This window comes from Salvelinus namaycush, chromosome 25 (assembly GCF_016432855.1).
Source record: "Salvelinus namaycush isolate Seneca chromosome 25, SaNama_1.0, whole genome shotgun sequence".
In the NCBI taxonomy this organism is placed as follows: Eukaryota; Metazoa; Chordata; class Actinopteri; order Salmoniformes; family Salmonidae; genus Salvelinus; species Salvelinus namaycush.
Genome location: NC_052331.1, coordinates 24,233,487 through 24,249,803, shown reverse-complemented (window position 1 = coordinate 24,249,803; position 16,317 = coordinate 24,233,487). Strand labels below are relative to the sequence as shown.

At 42.1% G+C, this 16,317-nt stretch overlaps 1 protein-coding gene across 2 annotated transcripts in view; it reads left to right on the top strand.

The window, feature by feature from the left end:
* The window catches only part of LOC120020379 (high affinity cAMP-specific 3',5'-cyclic phosphodiesterase 7A-like), a 31,454-nt gene that overhangs the window by 8,057 nt on the left and 7,080 nt on the right, over positions 1 to 16,317 (top strand). The window contains exons 2-3 of one of the 2 annotated variants that reach the window (XM_038963982.1): positions 12,733 to 12,793; positions 15,133 to 15,222. In XM_038963982.1, coding sequence (XP_038819910.1) covers positions 12,733 to 12,793; positions 15,133 to 15,222 — 151 coding nt within the window. The remainder of the gene's footprint in view (positions 1 to 12,732; positions 12,794 to 15,132; positions 15,223 to 16,317) is intronic. The other variant, XM_038963983.1, reaches the window with a different exon arrangement.

The window sequence follows — 16,317 nt, the reverse complement described above, 5'->3', positions numbered from 1 at the left end:
TCACTTCCCTGGGTAATTTCATGTTTTCATGTGTTTCTCAGCTATTGCCGTTCAAGCAGGCAGAGATTTGGCCGGTATGACGTAGCATTGCGATAAAGCCACTCTCACTAAACTGGAAGTTAATAGGAAAATTACTTTTAGTTGGTGAAAACGTCTATCATACATGTCAGATTTCAATACTGACCGATGTCATAACGTGGGAGGTTGTCTCCTCTCAAATGAGCCATTTGATAATATTTTTGCAATATTCCTATGTCGAGAAATGTGTAATTTAATAGATGGTCTAACACATTTCTCCTATTTGTCTACCTCTTCAGTCCAGGGTGCATTACATGCAGTGGAGGCTGCTGAGGGGAGGACGGCTCATAATAATGGCTGGAACGGAGCCAATGGAAGGGCATCAAACTATAGCTGTGTTCGAATACTCATACTAACCGTACTATTTGTGATGTAAAATTGAGTATATAGTATGTACTGTATACTGAACTCATTAAATGTACAGTAGCCCTTGTCCAGCTATCCAGTTAGCTAAACACTCATTCAAATAACTCCGTGAGAAGCAGGGTGCCGTTTTGGATTTTTACTTGAATCACATTGTGAAACCTCAACAAACACAAAAGTACATGTTTTCACTTACAGTAGAATAGAGCACAGAATGTGTTCCACAATAACTGAACTAAATGTATGAAAATAGGAGTAAGAGTACTCAATCTAGAGCCAAATATAAAGTTACTAGAATGCAACTGTATGCTTGATATTGCTCAGCTAGGTGTCCCTAGGGAGAACTTGCACATCTTACACATTGCTTCACTTCTGAACTGCTTCTTGTCACATGACACAAACAGGTAAATTCTACACTGCTGCACTTAAACTGCCACTAAGGGTGCTAAACATCTAACAGGTCCAGAACACTCCCCTCCTGGGGTCTTTAACGATCCCACATAAACCTAACTCTGATCACTGGGGTCTTCCGAAGAAAGAAGGAGAACCACTTCTGAAATAGGCAGAGAGAAGACTTTCATAGTTCCCTCCTTGACAACTCTCACGTTGACTTTCCTCACCATCCCATCCCAGCTGGGAAGGGTCTTCACAACGATGGCCATAGGCCATTAATTTCTTTTAGCCTGACTGTCCTTCATTAAGACAACATCCCCTTCTTTAAGATCTGGCCTCTTGTCCTGACACTTGCGTTGGCTCTGCAGCGTGCAGAGATACTCCCTCCGCCACCTGTTCCAAAAGGTGTCCGCTAGACTTTGTACCTGCTTCCACTCTTGCTTGTAGAGTTCAACTTCCCCGAACTTGCCTGGTGGAGAAGGGGGGACGCCAGTGTTCTGGGTCAAGAGCATAGCTAGAGTGAGGATGAGGGGTGATTCCGGGTCTGAAGATACTGGGATGAGAGGCCTGGCATTCATCACTGCAGTGACCTCGGCCATCAGTGTTGTCAGGACTTCATGTGTAAGGCGGGAAGATCCACATTGGAGGAGCATGCAGTCGAGGAAACGACATGCAATGCCAATCATCCGCTTCCATGCACCACCCATATGGGATGAGTGAGGTGGGTTGAACACCCAGATACATTTCTGTTCTTGGAGATACAGTTGAAGTCGGAAGTTTACATACACCTGAGCCAAATACATTTAAACTCAGTTTTTCAAAATTCCTTACATTTAATCCTAGTAAAAAAATCCCTGTCTTAGGTCAGTTAGGATCACCACTTTATTTTAAGAATGTGAAATGTCAGAATAATAGTAGAGATTTATTTGAGCTTTTATTTCTTTCATCACATTCCCAGTGGGTCAGAAGTTTACATGCATGGTAGCATTGCCTTTAAATTGTATAACTTGGGTCAAATGTTTTGGGTAGCCTTCCACAAGCTTCCCACAATAAGTTGGGTGAATTTTGGCCCATTCCTCCTGACGGAGCTGGTGTAACTGAGTCAGCTTTGTAGGCCTCCTTGCTCACACACACTTTTTCAGTTCTGCCCACACAAAGTTCTATAGGATTGAGGTCAGGGCTTTGTGATGGCCACTCCAATACCTTGACTTTGTTGTCCTTAAGCCATTTTGCCACAACTTTGGAAGTATGCTTGGGGTCATTGTCCATTTGGAAGACCCATTTGTGACCAAGCTTTAACTTCCTGACTGATGTCTTGAGATGTTGCTTCAATATGTCCACAATTTTTTCCCCTCATGATGCCATCTATTTTGTGAAGTGCACCAGTCCCTCCTGCAACAAAGCACCCCCACAACATGATGCTGCCACCCCCGTGCTTCACGGTTGGGATGATGTTCTTCGGCTTGCAAGCCTCCCCCATTTTCCTCCAAACATAATGATGGTCATTATGGCCAAACAGTCCTATTTTTGTTTCATCAGACCAGAGGACATTTATCCAAAAAGTACGATCTTTGTCCCCATGTGCAGTTGCAAACCGTAGTCTGGCTTTATTTATGGCAGTTTTGGAGCAGGCCGAGAGAAGACTTTCATAGTTCCCTCCTTGACGACTCTCACATTGACTTTCCTCACCACTCACTGAGCGGCCTTTCCGGTTATGTCGATATAGGACTCGTTTTACTGTGGATATAGATACTTTTGTACCTGTTTCCTCCAGCATCTTCACAAGGTCCTTCGATGTTGTTCTGGGATTGATTTGCACTTTTCGCACCAAAGTACGTTCATCTCTAGGAGACAGAACGCGTCTCCTTCCTGAGGGGTATGACGGCTGCGTGGTCCCATGGTGTTTATGCTTGCGTACTATTGTTTGTACAGATGAACGTGGTACCTTCAGGCATTTGGAAATTGCTACCAAGGATAAACCAGACTTGTGGAGGTCTACAAATTGGCTGATTTCTTTTGATTTTCCCATGATGTCAAGCAAAAAGGCACTGAGTTTGAAGGTAGGCTTTGAAATACATCCACAGGTACACCTCCAATTGACTCAAATGTTGTCAATTAGCCTATCAGAAGCTTCTAAAGCCATGACATAATTTTCTGGAATTTTCCAAGCTGTTTAAAGGCACAGTCAACTTAGTGTATGTTAACTTCTGACCCACTGGAATTGTAATACAGTGAGTTATAAGTGAAATAATCTGTCTATAAACAATTGTTGGAAAAATTACTTGTGTAATGCACAAAGTAGATGTCCTAACCGACTTGCCAAAACTATAGTTTGTTAACAAGAAATTTGTGGAGTGTTTGAAAAACGAGTTTTAATGACTCCAACCTAAGTGTATGTAAACTTCCGACCTCAACTGTACCTCTCCACGCTTTCTGAACTGGAGCTTGATCCATCCATCCTCAGGTCTCGGCAAGCACCAACAAAGTTTGTAACACAATCTGAACGTATCTGCTTTGCTATGCCTCTGAGGAGAATCTTCTCAGGACGTTTATGAAGCTGGAAGCACTTAGTGATTCAATTACTTCTATGTGTACAGCTTTTGTGCACATGCACGAGAATATCACCGCCCACCTTTTGCTATTGGCGTGCCCTCCTCTGGTGCGGCGTGAGACCACCTCCCATGGGCCGAAAACGTCCGCGCCTGTAGCCGAAAACGTCCGCGCCTGTAGCCGAAAACGTCCGCGCCTGTAGCCGAAAGGTGGTGCTACCTGTAGCCGCTCAGCTGGCAGTTCTGCCATCTGCTGGTGTTCTGTCTTCCCGCGGAGCTTCTTGCACGTGACACACTTGAAGAGTGCACCGCTGATATCTCTTAGCTCCAACCAACCAGAATCCATCTGCTCGTATGGCACCCTCTGTGAAATATCTCCCTTGATGCTTCACGGCCTCATGGGGGTGACGCACAAGCAAGGTTGCCAGCTGGTGACGAACTAGAATGATGATGTGGTTGCCATCGTTTGTTCCTAATTAAGATTGCTAGATTCGGCCTCCAACTCTGAGCAGTCCGTCACGATCAATGATGGGATGCAGACTTCGTAGACTGCTGTCAGGTAGGAAAACTGCGTTCTGCTGCTATGCACCTAAATTCCTCTGCATAACACTCGTCTTGGACACTCTATCACAGGACTTTGGCTCTTTCTAGCTCTTCTTCAGTGCGATTCTTCAGACAGATATGCCATCCATGGCAGCTGCTCTCTTGTGCAGTCTGAGAGAAGATCTAAGCTATGTGGATTAAGCGTGCTACTGTCCTTATGAGACTGTTCCATTTGGAGAAATGCTCAAAGCGTTTGGAGCTCAGCACTGAAAACACACAGTTCTCTTTGAGGAACTGTTTGCGGTCTTCCAGGGACTTCTCTCTGAAACCTCTACACTTCTTTAACGGATGAAACTTGTTGTGGATCGGGCAGTGCTTATTCAAATCCACTCGTTTCTTCTGATCCCCCGTGTTCTTTGTTGAAGATACATGTGTATTGTGGACAGATAATGTCTTCCCGTGTCTGTCTTGCTTGTCTCTTCTGACGGGTGCCGCATGGGAGGAAAAGAGGTTGAAGCTGGGGTCTGTCCTGACTTTGGCTTCTCTACGGATGAAGTTGGTGAACACCCAGAATGGAGGGAAAGTGACGTTGTTTTCTAGCTTGAATTTTGACCTGTATGATGTCCACTTTTCCTGCAGGCCATATGGGAGCTTCTCTACAATAGGGCTTACCCCTCTGGATGTGTCCAGATACAATAGGCAAGGTAAGTAGCCATCTTGCTTTGCAGCTTTGAGCTCCAATGGTAGATCTCTAAGGTCAGAGTCTCTGGGGTTCTTTATTTGCCACCTTGGGGATGTTCTCCAACTTGGCAAAGAGAGCCCTTTCAATGGCTTAGGGTGAACCATAGTTTTCCTCAAGTCTCTTCCAGAGCAGCATCAGCACAGCTGGCGGATGTCTGGCATGGACTGCCTTTATCCTACGTGCCTGCTCGAAGACTCTGCGCCAAGCCATTTGATGAGCAGGTCAAGCTCTTCTCCTGCTGAAAGGCCTAGCTCTGATGTGGTATTACGGAATGATGCTTTCCAAGCCCAATAGTTCTCAGGTTCATCATCGAATGTGGTTAACCCTGTGGGGACCAACTGGCTGCGGGCAAGGTACTTGGCAAGGTCATAGGTGGTGGGGCTTAGGCCATGTTCACCTTGAGTAGAGGCTCTGCAGGGGTTCCCATGGGAACAAGTAGGAAACTGCTGGTGACTTTCTTCTTTTATCCCCCCATTCCTCTGGTTGTTGGCCTTACTCGGGCTGGCGAGGGTCGTATGACCTGCTGTAGTTTGTTCATCTGTGTGTGTTTGGTTGGTGGCACATTGCATGTTACCTGATGTAACTGTGCCAGCAGAGTCACATGGTTCTTTGTCCCTCACTCTGTTGAACTGCTGACTTGAACTAAGGCTAGCGTGTATCACATAGTCCAAGGTGCGCTGGAGGCATTTCTGACGTGGGACTGGGGGTGAGAACCTGCCGGCCAAACCAATATCTACTTCCTGTAGAGCTGCCTCCAGTATTTCTGCTTCAGCTAGAGCAGCATCTTTCTTTTTCTCTTCCTGCAGGGCATCCAAGGTAGCTTCGAGGCGGGCCTTCTTAATCTTAATGGCTATCTCTCTCTTCACATAAGTTGCTTGGCCTGCTTCTGCTTTGGCTCTCGCTTTGGCGACCACTATACTAGCCCTTGAACTGGCTGACGACCTCGGACTGACTGATTTTGTAAGAGCGAGAACTTATAGACTGCATCGAATGCTCCATGTTTCTCTTTAATGTTTTCGGGTTGCTGCGTAGCATTTTCCTTACTACTTTCTGCCATGATGATGTGAGGGAAGTGTGGCATGTAGGGGGAAGACTTAAGCTGGCGTTGTCGTGATGGCTTGCTCTGCGCCGAGATGACAGCCTGTTAACTCTTTAATCCTTGCTGCTGCACTTGGAGGTTCCTCTCTTACGGGTAGCCGTGCTTGTCTTTTCACTATACTGCACTCGCTAAATGTACAGTAGCCCTTATCCAGTTAGCTAAACACTCATTCAAATAACTCTGAGAAGCAGGGTGCCGTTTTGGAAGTTTACTTGAATCACATTGTAACTGCAACAAACACAAAAGTACATGTTTTCAGTTACAGTAGTATAGAGCACAGAATGTCTTCCACAATAACTGTATGAAATAAGGAATAAGAGTACTCAATCTAGAGCCAAATATAAAATAAAGTTACTAGAATGCAACTGTATGCTTGATATTGCTCAGCTAGGTGTCCCTAGAGAGAGAGAGCATTGAAGCTAATGCAAAGTAGCTAACGGCTAACTAGATTATTCGTCTTTTACAGAAACATTAATTATGTGAAACATTTACCTTGTGTTAATAAACAAATGTATTTAGACATTGCGTCATACAAAGCTTATAAAGAAGGATGTTGAAGAATTGTAACTACTCTGTCACACTTGCACATCTTACATTTTGCTTCACTTCTGAAAACTGCTTCCTGTCACATGACACAAACGGGTAAATGCTACACTGCTGTGCTTAAACTGCCACTAGGGGGTGCTAAACAACTAACAGGTCCAGAACTGTATGCTTATTGGTCATAGTATTGATATAGTTAGTATGCCATAAGTTCCCAGATGTTGTACTACATTCGCCAAAATACGAAGTATACAAGTATACACTATTTCTGTGCTTTTAGGCCCCATAATGCCATTCTTCAGAAAATGGGCATGGCTTCACATCTTTTTCAGATTTTAAGAAAATGGTGGAAAATATGCAGCTGAAGTCCAACAAGAGCGGATACAAATTCATTGCTTTAACTAATTATGACAAATGTTAAGAAAATGTTGAGCAATGTAATAAAGTAATGACTTTTCAAATAAGTTACCTTACACGTTATGTTGGCTGACAATTGGCTACCTACGCTATCGTTACAAACCACATAGCATATCATTACCGCAGTATGTACCGGTAAGTTAGCTAGCTACCTGATGTTAGTTGGCTACTAATACATCAAACTTGCATGTATATTAACTATATGATATCTAACCCACTACCCAATGTTTATTGACTTGATTATTCCCGTCATTCTTAGTTTAGCTAAGTGGTATATTTGTTGTGCATTCTCAATGGACATTTGGGTGCTTTCGTAAATTCGCACTGGCTATCTACTCCGATTTTTCACCTCGTCTCATCTGAGTGTACCAGAGCGTAGAATAACTGATGAATTTACAAACGCTCAACACCAGTTGAATATTGCTAGTGTCAATAAATGTTTCAAAAAAGCATAATTAAATTGTTGCCAGCAGCACAGTTACAGTCACCAACACTCTGGTTAACATGAAAACTACCTAACCAGCTCTGCTAGAGCAGGTAAAATGGTCAGAGTGAGGTGTTCTCTCATTTGTGTCTGGAAGTAGCTAGCCAAAGTTAGCCAGTTAGCTTGACTGCCGTTGTAAGGTCAGAATGCTCAAATCAACCCTACTCCTCAGCCAGAGCGTCCAGTGTGCACTCTGAACGCTCCAAATTTACAAACTGACAATCTGACAACACTCTGAATTTACGAACGCCCAGAGTACACTCTGGCACTCCAGATTTGAATTTAAGAACACACTCAGTCATAAAATGTCTAGCTAGTAATTTGTTATGCTAACAAGGTAGCAAGAAGTTGCATAGCAACAACATCAACTTTCGATAGACAGGGGACGCACTATTATGCTCAACTTAAAGGATATCGTTCGTTTACAGTGTGGAAACCGCTTGTTTCTAGCCCAAACTGTTCAAAAATTGTGTCCCATAATTCCGGCGCTAGGTATTTTATTTTACTTCTATTGCGCATTGGCGCTGGAGCTGTTTGCATCTCCATTGGTGGGCCACATTTTACATTTATAAACCATGTTGTGAGCCTTTCTAAAACTACTCGCAGGCCTTTAACACCTTCTTCCATCATATTACCTCATTAGGCTAGCTAGCAACCTGGTAAATTGACCAGTATATCCAAACATTTGGGGGCACAGAAATAATGGAAAAGGGATAGCTTCTTCAGGAGATCAATGATCACACACAAACTTGAAAATTGTACACTGTCAATTTAAGAATGTCAATGTAGTACGTCTCAATAGGAAACAGTGCTTTTTACACAATGTAGAAACCTAATATTCCACAAATTACTTCGTAATTTCAAGAACAGGTATTTGTATCAACATTTTAGCTTTTCTTTTTAATTTTCTTTTAGCAAGGAGTCACCATTGAAACCAGTGTCTCTTTTTCAAGAGTCCTGCATATACAATTTTATAACAAAAAAATCGAATACAATGTAAAATACAGCACGACACAAATTGCACAGACAAACATAAATGAATCAAATCAAATTTTATTGGTCACATACACATATTTAGCAGATGTTATTGCGGGTGTTACAAAATGCTTGTAAAATATAAAGTTAATTCCGGCTGTATGTAATAACACCAAAAACATTCTGGGCTAATGATTTAAGAAATAGCACACACAAGAAAACACTGCAACGTTGCTTAGGAGCTAGAAGCAGAGCTGCCATATCTGTCGGCACAATCTTTTCGTACAAAACACAATCGACTAACACACATTCGTCATTCAAATTCTTCTGTCCACCTTCTAAACTGTCCCAGGGACACTAAGGCCTCTGAGTACTGTTTTGGGGAGATTATTCCAAACATATAGAGCAGAAAAACTAAAGGCTGATTTACCTAACTCTGAAGACACTAAAGGTGTCTCGAGTTAACCAACTGTGTGAACTGGTTTGATAACTTGTAATCATGGACCCTTAATAATAAACCCTTTTATAATAAACAAATGCCTTTACAGGGTTACATATTAGTTTCTAGGGCACAACATGTGCTTCAAAAGTAGCTAGAATTAATATAGGCTGTATCTCAATCAGTTAAAAATATATATATTTTCTGGTGCTCCTAACTTTTTAAGTGTTACCAACGATTTTGATTTTTGATTTTTAGATCCCTGGTAGTAGTAGTAATACAGTGGTAGTATGTGTAGTAACAGAAATAGTAGTAAGGAATAACAGTGCATTTCTGTTCATTCACCAAACCTGATGGTTTTTGGAAGAAACTGTACCCCTGTGTTTGAAAGGATGTTGTGTGTGTCTGATTCCATTGTTGTCAAAAGTAATCAATCACGATGACGTACTGAGATTTATTGAATGATGAAGCCAGTCCACTTGCATTGAGATTACGCTGAGAGCAGAGTCGTGAGCAGCAGTTGTGTGTTGACTTGTGAATGTAGCATCTAAGGTCAAGCATTTTAACAGGAGCGAGTGGCGTGAGGAATGGAGGCATATGTCCGTCCCAGCCTGACAGACGCCACAGTGTTTGCAGTACAGCGAGGCAAGCCGGCACAGCCCACATAGCGCCATTTAAAGGGAGATGCCAGTTGCTTGTCTGGATAGCTTGTCTGAAGCACATTTGGGCACAGCAAGTTTGGATGTCTTACAGCCCTTGTGTGAGGGCCTGATATACCCCGGCTCTGGCTGCCATAAACAACTGATTTGTGTTAACAATGGTGTTGTTGGTACTACAAATACTGCCTTCAAACCAAGGCTTCATATACTGCTTTGTCTGTTTTAGTTCATATTAGATTAGCTTTTTTAAAACTATAGCCTAGGCAATATGCAGTGTTATAGTATTGTCTGCCCATAAACTAAGACCTTGTGCAATTGGCAGTATGTGGTTTGAAATGAGGATGATAAACTAGAGATAGGATGAGTCAGACAATGGAATAGATTACTCTCACTCAGTAAAATAGTAGAGAAGCAGCGCAATGTCCAATCCATGTCAGTATATACTTTGTCATTAGCTGCTCCATAAACACAATAGGAAAACAACTCTGCAAACAGAGAGGGGTCGCAGCCAGTATTCGGGTTGTTCCACCAATTCGATGCCTTTTGAGAAGTGTAACTTGGACATATAGAACTTTTAATTTCAACTAATTTGAACATTCTGTCATAGAATTAAACTTCATTAAAAAACTAATTTTCCCATCTCGACGTTAAATTGCTATAGTAATTGCTGCCAAATAAAGTAATAGAGTTGACCTTAACAGGGTTAACGTGTTCACCTTAAATTAGCCATAAGACCCCTTGTAACAGAGGGAATGGAAGCTTGTTGTGTGCAACAGGGAGGGGGCATAAGCCTCCCCCCTCTTTTACGCTGCTGCTACTCTCTGTTATTATCCATGCATAGTCACTAACTCTACCTACATGTACACTACCATTAAAAAGTTTGGTGTCACTTAGAAATGTCCTTGTTTTTGAAAGAAAAGCACATTTCTGTCCATTAAAATAACATCAAATTGATCAGAAATACAGCGTAGACATTGTTAATGTTGTAAATGACTATTGTAGCTGGAAACGGCAGATTTTCTTATTCCATAAAAAAATACATATCTATATAGGTGTACAGAGCCCTATTATCAGCAACCATCACTCCTGTGTTCCAATGGCACGTTGTGTTAGCTAACAAAGACCTTCCTTCTGAAACTCGTCAGTCTACTCTTGTTCTTAGAAATTAAGGCTATTCCATGTGAGAAATTGCCAAGAAACTGAAGATCTTGTACAACGCTGTGTACTACTCCCTTCACAGAATAGCGCAAACTGGCTCTAATCAGAATAGAAAGAGGAGTGGGAGGCCCCGGTGCACAACTGAGCAGGAGGACAAGTACATTAGAGTGTCTAGTTTGAGAAACAGACGCCTCAAGTCCTCAACTGGCAGCTTCATTAAATAGTAACCTCCAAAACACTCAACGTCAACAGTGAAGGGGTGACTCCAGGATGCTGGCCTTCCTTAAATTGATTTTTTTTTTATCGCCAGTCTATCTATGGGTAACAGAACACAGGCCTGGTGTCAAGAAGGGCAGCAAAGAAGCCACTTCTCTCCAGGAAAAGCATCAGGGACAGACTGATATTCTGCAAAAGGTACAGGGATTGGACTGCTGAGGACTGGGGTAAAGTCATTTTCTCTGATGAATCCCCTTTCCGAAAAAAGCTTGTCCGGAGAAGACAAGGTGAGCGCTACCATCAGTCCTGTGTCATGCCAACAGTAAAGCATCCTGAGACCATTCATGTGTGGGGTTGCTTCTCAGCCAAGGGAGTGGGCTCACTCACAATTTTGCCTAAGAACACAGCCATGAATAAAGAATGGTACCAACACATCCTCCGAGAGCAACTTCTCCCAACCATCCAGGAACAGTTTGGTGACGAACAATGCCTTTTCCAGCATGATGGAGCACCTTGCCATGAGGCAAAAGTGATAACTAAGTGGCTCGGGGAACAAAACATTGATATTTTGGGTCCATGGCCAGGAAACTCCCCAGACCCCATCCCATTTGAGATTTTGTGGTCAATCTTCAAGAGGCGGGTGGACAAACAAAAACCCACAAATTCTGACAAACTCCAAGCGTTGATTATGCAAGAATGGGCTGCCACCAGTCAGGACGTGGCCCAGAAGTTAATTGACAGCATGCCAAAACCTTTGGTCACGACTGTATATGTAGTTTTTATTATACATAAATGTTTGTACAGAAATGGTATTCTTAATCTAAACACTAATCCTATTTCAGAGCACACGGTAAGTTTCACATGACACCAAAACGATATTTTTAAAGCAAATACAGACTCATTGTTGTAGTGTCTGAAAGCAGGCCAAATTGTCACATCTCCCAACTTGAATTAGTTATTTCTCAATAATTATTTTGGATACAGATTTCAAAGTTATGCCAAACCTCCTTCCCCCAAATGGTCTTTCTATGGATTTCATTTCAGGAAGATCCAAAACATCATAATTATCCTTGGGCCAATCTTGTGTTGAATGGCCCAGCTCCTATATTGTAGGTCAACCTTCCTCGGCCTCCCTCCATGGTCACCCCCTGGAGCATATTACTCTAATCACCCCTGCTCACTGTCAGTCCTCTCTGATCTTTTTTGACTTGGCTTACAGTTGTATACTGGTATGGTATAGCCCAGCAGTTAATTTGATATTAGGTCTTGTAATCTAACTTCAATGCAAGGTCACATGCAAGACTGTATAAATACAGCCACTGGCCATAGAAGTCCGTATGGCATTTTTATTTTTTATGCCTTTTCATTCAACAACACTTTTGCGGCTAGGGATGGGCTGATGGAGGAATATCATTTATACAAATAGGTTGCGCAGATTGACGTCATAGTTAGAATTTGATGCCATCTGGGGACACCCAGATGTGGCACTGAGCCAGCATTTGCTGCAGAGGGAGAGGAGAGCGGAGAGGAACTGACTGGGGTGTGCTGGTTTCCACTAGATAGCACATCCACAAAGTCAGATTCCACAGCCAAAAAGTCCAAATTGGCAAAAAAAATAAAAATACTTTTTGGTCTTTAAGGTTAGGGTTAGGCATTAGGGTTAAAGGGGAAGGGGGATACCTAGTCAGTTGTCCAACTTAATGTATTCAACTGAAATGTGTCTTCCGCATTTAACCCAACCCCTCTGAATCAGAGAGGTGCAGGGGGCTGACTTAATTAACATGCAGGTTCGCAGTGTGGTTAAGGTTAGGTTTAAAATCTGATTATGACTTTGGCTGTGCCAGCTTGTGACTGGCAAGAACAAGATTCGTGACGAAAAATGCTAACCTGCTTATTTTACCACCACCCCTCTGTTTAAAATGTACGTCATTAAAGTTATGTAAATTCATTTGGAGGGCTTTTGAAATACAGGGGAATTTGCAACGTTTGCGTCATCCTTTTCCTAGAGGGGAACAAAACACCCCAACAATTGTTTTATTCTAAGAGTTTTGTCTAAATGATCCTTTTCTTGCAGAGACGAGGGGCGATCTCCTATGACAGTGAGGATCAAACGGCTCTCTACATTCGGATGCTCGGTACGTATGGTATGATATTTTTTTAGCACTCCATGAATATTTTAACATATCGTATGACCTTCACCTACCTTTTCACCATCCATAAGGATATTGATTATTTAAGAAATGGTTTGATGTGTGTTTGTTATTCAGTAGATACAGTGCCTTGCAAAAGTATTCGTCCCCCTTGGAGTTTTTCCTATTTTGTTGCATTACAACCTGTAATTTAAATAGATTTTTATTTGGATTTCAATGTAATGGACATACACAAAATAATGCAAATTGATGAAGTGGAATGAAAAAAGTTACTTGTTTCAAAAAATGAAAAATGGAAAAGTGGTGTGTGCATATGTATTAACCCCTTTGCTATGAAGCCCCTAAATAAGATCTGGTGCAACCAATTACCTTCAGAAGTCACATAATTAGTTAGATTGCACACAGGTGGACTTTATTTAAGTGTCACATGATCTCAGTGTGTATATATACACCTGTTCTGAAAGGCCCCAGAGTCTGCAACACCACTAAGCAAGGGGCACCACAAAGCAAGCGACACCATGAAGACCAAGGAGCTCTCCAAACAGGTCAGTGACAAAGTTGTGGAGGAGTACGGATCAGTGTTGGGTTATAAAAAAACATCCAAAACTTTGAACATCCCATGGAGCACGATTTAAATCCATTATTAAAAAATGTAAAGAATATGGCACCACAACAAACCAGCCAAAAGAGGGCCGCCCACCAAAACTCACAGACCAGGCAAGGAGGACATTAACCAGAGAGGAAACAAAGAGACCAAAGATACCCCTGAAGGCGCTGCAAAGCTCCACAGCGGAGATTGGAGTATCTGTCCATAGGACCACTTTAAGCCGTACACTCCATAGAGCTGGGCTTTACGGAAGAGTGGCCAGAAAAAAGCCATTGCTTAAAGAAAAAAATAAGCAAACGTGGGAGACTCCCCAAAGCATGTGGGATACTCCCCAAACATATGGAAGAAGGTACTCTGGCTAGATGAGACTAAAATTGAGCTTTTTGGCCATCAAGGAAAACGCTATGTCTGGCGCAAACCCAACATCTCTCATCACCTTAGAACACCATCCCCACAGTGAAGCATGGTGGTGGCAGCATGTTTTTCATCGGCGGGGACTGGGAAACTAGTCAGAATTGAAGGAATGATAGATGGCACTAAATACAGGGAAATTCTTGAGGGGAAACCTGTTTCAGTTTTCCAGAGATTTCAGCATACTGCTAAAGCAACACTCGAGTGGTTTAAGGGGAAACATTTAAATGTCTTGGAATGGCCTAGTCAAAGCCCAGAACTCAATCCAATTGAGAATCTGTGGTATGACTTAAAGATTGCTGTGCGTCAGCGGAACCCATCCAACTTCAAGGAGCTGGAGCAGTTTTGCCTTGAAGAATGGGAAAAATATCCCAGTGGCTAGATGTGCCAAGCTTATAGAGACATACCCCAAGAGACTTGCAGCTGTAATTGCTGCAACAGGTGGCTCTACAATGTATTGACTTTGGGGGGTGAATAGTTATGCACGCTCAAGTTTTCAGTTTTTTTGTCTTGTTTGTTTCACAATAAAAATATATATTTTGCACCTTCAAAGTGTTGTGTAAATCAAATGATACAAACCCCCCCAAAATACATTTTAATTCCAGGCTGTAAGGCAACAAAATAGAAAAAATGCCAAGGTGGGTAAATACTTTCGCAAGCCCCTGTAAGCAATCTCTCTGCTGCTGCAATGTACACAAAAGATTGGAAATGAAAGACGTGTGGGTATTCTTACCCTTTCTCAGTCAGTATAGCTAGGTATGTGTTTCTGTTTTAAGATCCTTTATTCATGGTCTCTTATGAATACAGGTTCTTAAACACTTACTCTTTCTTATTCCGTATGGATAACAGTACTTAAATATATGTTATATCACAGGTGAGGAATGTAAGATATAAGATGTCTCCTAACTAGATAACATATTGTATTACCTATTAACTACATAACTCTTATCTGGTAAAACTGCAGAGTCTGTTTTGATCTAGTCTGAATAGAGAGGCCTGCCTCTTCTCCAGCTCTACACTGACACCAGTGTGAATACTAATAGTCACTTTGGCACTGTGTCACAGCCAGGCTTCCTGCTTAGCTTTTGTCTGTGTCGCCTCAGCCTTTGCTTCCCAAATGGCACCCTATAAAGTGCACAACCTTTGATCAGATGCCTTTGGGGCCCTGGTCAGAAGTAGTGCACTGCATAGGGAATAGGGTGCCATTTGGGACAGAGCCTCAGTCTTAACAGGCCCAATGATTTACTAAATAAAACCCCTCATTATTGCAAGTACCTTGAGGACTATGTTTTCCCATTCCTTCTAGGAGATGTGAGAGTCAGAAGCCAGGTGGGGTTTGAACCAGAGCGAAGAGGGTCTCATCCCTACTTATATGTCGATTTCCGAACTTTGCACTGTAAGTAAGAAACAAAAACTCCCATTTCAATGTGCCACCATCCCTTGAAATATCTTCTATCAATAAAGAAGCTGAACCTTTTTGCAATCCATGATTTGTTGCTCTTATGATAGAAGTAACCCTTTGTCTGATACATAGACGTATGAACTAAATGGCAGATACTGTATGAAGTAAACACTAAACATCACTCATGTAAATGTAGGTAGTGCATCTAATGGATATGAAACTTGAGTGTTATTCTTGCTACTTTTAAACTGTCATCTGCTTGAATTAATGAAATGAAAGCATTTATGATATTAGTCACTTGTCAAATTGAATTGTCTGAAAAGGTCTAAAAATACCATTGTTCAAAGTGTCTCTAACAAATTGATAAATGGAAGCCATCCAGCTGGCTGTCCTATTGATGTGATCTTATGTATTGTGTTTGCTGACTGTGCAACATTTTCCAGCAATCGATATTGCATTTTAGAATTGTTGGGGACCATCGCCTGTTAGACATTAGACATTAATTTGTTCTGGCTCTGTCTGTAGGTGCCTTGATCTTTCGAATCATTTTCTAGAATGCTAGTTTGCTGCAAAAAGCTTTTTGAGGCTTGCTAGTCTGCCATGGTTGGTGAGTGAGCGTTGACAATGCAGGACTGAGATTGGTGGGCTGCCAGCTGGCTAGAGAATGGACTGCTGTGTCAGCAGCATGTCTGCACACTCACACCCCTTTGCACTAGTCACAGTGGTGGGGGTGGCCACGGTATGGCAGGCTCAAATCCTCTGTTTGTCCTCTGTCCGTGCAGATGGAGTTTTAGGGCTACTCACTGTTTGAATTGGCTTGGTAGTTTTCATTCGTCTTTTCATCAAGTTTCACAGTAAACATAGGTTATTCACACTCTGTCAAATGCATCTGTTGTATATTGATGTTAGTACAATAAACCAACTAACAGTATTAGCCCGATTTGTTATTGACTTATTGTATTGGTGTGTATTTTACGTTGTCCTGAATGATATGCAGTGCTATGCTTTTAATACAGAGAGTGTACATTCCTTTGTTTTACAAGCAGATGAAGAGTATGGAATTCTGTGATAGAATTTTGTTTGAAAACT